At 71.5% G+C, this 2,933-nt stretch overlaps 1 protein-coding gene across 1 annotated transcript; it reads left to right on the top strand.

Annotated features, from left to right (window-relative positions):
• The first annotated feature begins 1,247 nt into the window (after positions 1-1,247).
• V1510DRAFT_424385 (peptidase S8/S53 domain-containing protein) lies at positions 1,248-2,727 on the top strand. Its single transcript, XM_066935090.1, has 3 exons — positions 1,248-1,809; positions 1,841-1,941; positions 1,972-2,727. The coding sequence occupies exons 1-3, from the start codon at positions 1,560-1,562 to the stop codon at positions 2,515-2,517; spliced, it is 897 nt and encodes a 298-aa protein (XP_066786305.1). The 5' UTR covers positions 1,248-1,559; the 3' UTR covers positions 2,518-2,727.
• Positions 2,728-2,933: the final 206 nt, after the last annotated feature.

Below are 2,933 nucleotides of genomic sequence, written 5' to 3'. Positions count from 1 at the left end.
TATCGCCGGGCCCGCCGGGGGGGCCCGCGGGGGGGGGGCCCCCGGGGGGGGGCCCCCGGGGCCCCCGCGGGCAACCCCCCCCCGCGGCCGCCGCCGCCGGAGGCTCGTGCATATAGCCGCTGTGGCGCATAGCCGCGCGAGCCTCCGGCGGCGACTCCGTCGGGGGTAGCTGCCCTGCGGGCAGAGCATACCTGCCTGGGGCAGCCACCGTCGGCGCGGTCGCCGCCAAAAGCTCGCATATGGTCGCGTGGCGCATAGCCGCGTGGCGCATAGCCGCACGAGACGCCGCGGCGGCCCCGTCGAGGGTGCGCCCTGGCGCGCGACCTGGCCGGAGCACCAGCCTGGACGACGCCGCCGGCAGTGGCGACCGCCGCGGCCGCGTCCTGCGAGCAGCCGCCAGCGGCCCGCAGGCAGCTAGCCTCGACGGAGTCGGCGCCGCAGGGTTGCCAGTTGTGGCGCACAGGCGCTGTGGCGCACAGGCGGAAAAGTCGCCGAGCTCGTGGCACCGTGGCGGACCGCGTGGCCGTAGGCGGGCAAGTCTCCGGCCGCGGGTCGCTGGAGAGCGGCCCGCGCGGCGGCGGTGCTCCGCGCAGGCGGCGTGGGCGGGCGGGCGGAGGCCCGTGCGCGCTGCAGGCAGCCGCAGGCGCAGAGCGCGCTAGGCGGATCGGGGGCGGGCGGCGCACGGGCCCACGCACGGGCCACGGGATGCAGGTACGCGCGGGCTTACGTCAGCGGCCCGGGGCGCCGGAGCGCAGGGTCCGACCGGGCAGCGCGGCGACGCGCGGCGCGCGCGTCGGGCGGCGCCCAGGCGCGGGTTGGGATCGAAATTTCGGTTCGGACGGCGGTGGCTTGAAATCACAACAAATAAATACGGCGGCCCCCAACAAGCGCCAGGGGCAGGCGGCGGGGGCTGGGCCGGGGCGCGTCGCGGAGGAGGCCGGCACGAGCGTAGGGAAAGTAAAACGCAATTGGCGGGCGCGTGGGGGCATGGCATGGGCCTGGGCGCCGGCCGTGGATCGAAGGCCGCGCGCGGTGGAACGCGGACATGCGAGCGGAGCCGAGCGCGCGCGCGGCCGGGCCGGCGGGCGGGTATATAGGCGCGGGCGGGCACCGGACCGGGCACTCGCCCGCTACATATTTACTGCACACCGAACGCACCGCCGACGCACGTCCGGCTAGACTTGTATACTTACCCCAGCGCCGAGATGGACATGGCGACGTACCGGCGGGCGCGCGAGGCGCAGCGGCGGCTGGGCGGCCCGCGCGCGCGGCCGCACTACCACTTCCGGCTGCACCTGTTTGACGGGTGGTGGCCGGCGTACGTGCTGGCGGTGGCGTGGCTCGTGGCGGCGGTGGCGCCGGCCGAGGCCACGTACCTGATCCAGCTGTCGGGCAACTGCACGGTGCAGACGTACCTGGACAACCACCCGTCGATCCGGCACCGCGTCGTGCGCAGCTACTCGTTCGGCGGCTTCGAGGCGATCGCGGCCAACTTCGACGCGGACTACATCAGCAGCCTGGGCCACGACGCCGCGGTCGCCAGCTTCTCGCCGGACATCATGCTGCGCGCGAACGAGCTCGCGGTGCAGGCGGGCGCGCCGGCGCACCTCGCGCGCGTGTCGCAGAAGACCAAGATCGGCAACGCGGACCTGGCGGCGCTGACGTACAGCTACGACTCGTCCGCGGGCGCCGGCGTCGACGCGTACGTGCTCGACACGGGCATCTACGTCGACCACCCCCAGTTTGGCGGCCGCGCCGTCCACGGCGAGGACTTCACGGGCGAGGGCCCCGGCGACGAGAACGGCCACGGTACGTCCCGCGCGCGCGCCGCTGACCGCAGGCACCCACGTCTCGGGCCTGATCGGCTCCGAGACGTTCGGCGTCGCCAAGCAGATCAACCTGATCGAGGTCAAGGTCCTCGGCTCCACCGGCGGCGGCAGCGTAAGTACCGCCCCGACCGCGCTCACCCAGCTCTCGTCCGTCATCGCCGGCCTCGACTTTGCGGCCAACAACCGCACGGCCACCGGCCGCAAGGCCGTCGCCAACCTCTCGCTCGGCGCCGTCTACAACGCCATGCTCAACAACGCCATCCAGGCCGCCGTCAACTCGGGCCTCGCCGTCGTCGTCGCCGCCGGCAACGACAACCTGCCTGCCTGCGCCTTCTCGCCCGCGTCCACCAAGGAGGCCCTGACCGTCGGCGCCATCAACAGCGCCGACGACATGATCGCGCCGTTCAGCAACTGGGGCCACTGCGTCGACGTCTTCGCCTCGGGCGTCAACGTCGAGAGCCTGCTCAACAGCGGCAACGGCACCATCGTCTACTCGGGCACCTCCATGGCCAGTCCCATCGTCGCCGGCCTCGTCGGCTACTTCATGGGCATGGGCGACTCCGCCGAGTCCGCCGTGGACCGCGTCAAGACCATCGCCACCTGGGGCGCCATCTCCTGGTTCCAGATCGTCTTCCGTCCCTTCACCCCGAACAAGATCGCCTACAACAACGCCGGTGCCCCGTTCTAACGACAATTTTGACTGACGTCTTTGAATACGCCACACCGCCTCGGCTCCTTTCCGGTTCTCTCGTTTCTTCATTCTGTCGGCGGTCTTTTGGCTCCTGCATAGCATTGGCGACCCGGTTGCCCGTTCTCTCTTTTTGAGCGAAATGTAAATTAAAAGCATATAGCATAATATACGTTCCACAGAGCCTGCGGCTATGCGCCACAGCGGTTATATGCTATCGACGAGCCTCCGGCGGCGACTCCGTCGAGGGTGCGCCCTGCGGGCGGCCGCCACTTGCCCGAAGGGCAACTACCCTCGACGGAGTCGCCGCCGGAGGCTCGGGCGGCTATGCGCCACAGCGGTTATATGCTATCGACGAGCCTCCGGCGGCGACTCCGTCGAGGGTGCGCCCTGCGGGCGGCCGCCACTTGCCCGAA

This window comes from Dipodascopsis tothii, assembly GCF_038497935.1.
Source record: "Dipodascopsis tothii strain CBS 759.85 unplaced genomic scaffold V1510scaffold_80, whole genome shotgun sequence".
NCBI classification, from domain to species: domain Eukaryota; kingdom Fungi; phylum Ascomycota; class Lipomycetes; order Lipomycetales; family Lipomycetaceae; genus Neoaidaea; species Neoaidaea tothii.
The sequence above is the reverse complement of the archived record's forward strand: the minus strand, read 5'-3'. Positions and strand labels throughout refer to the sequence as shown.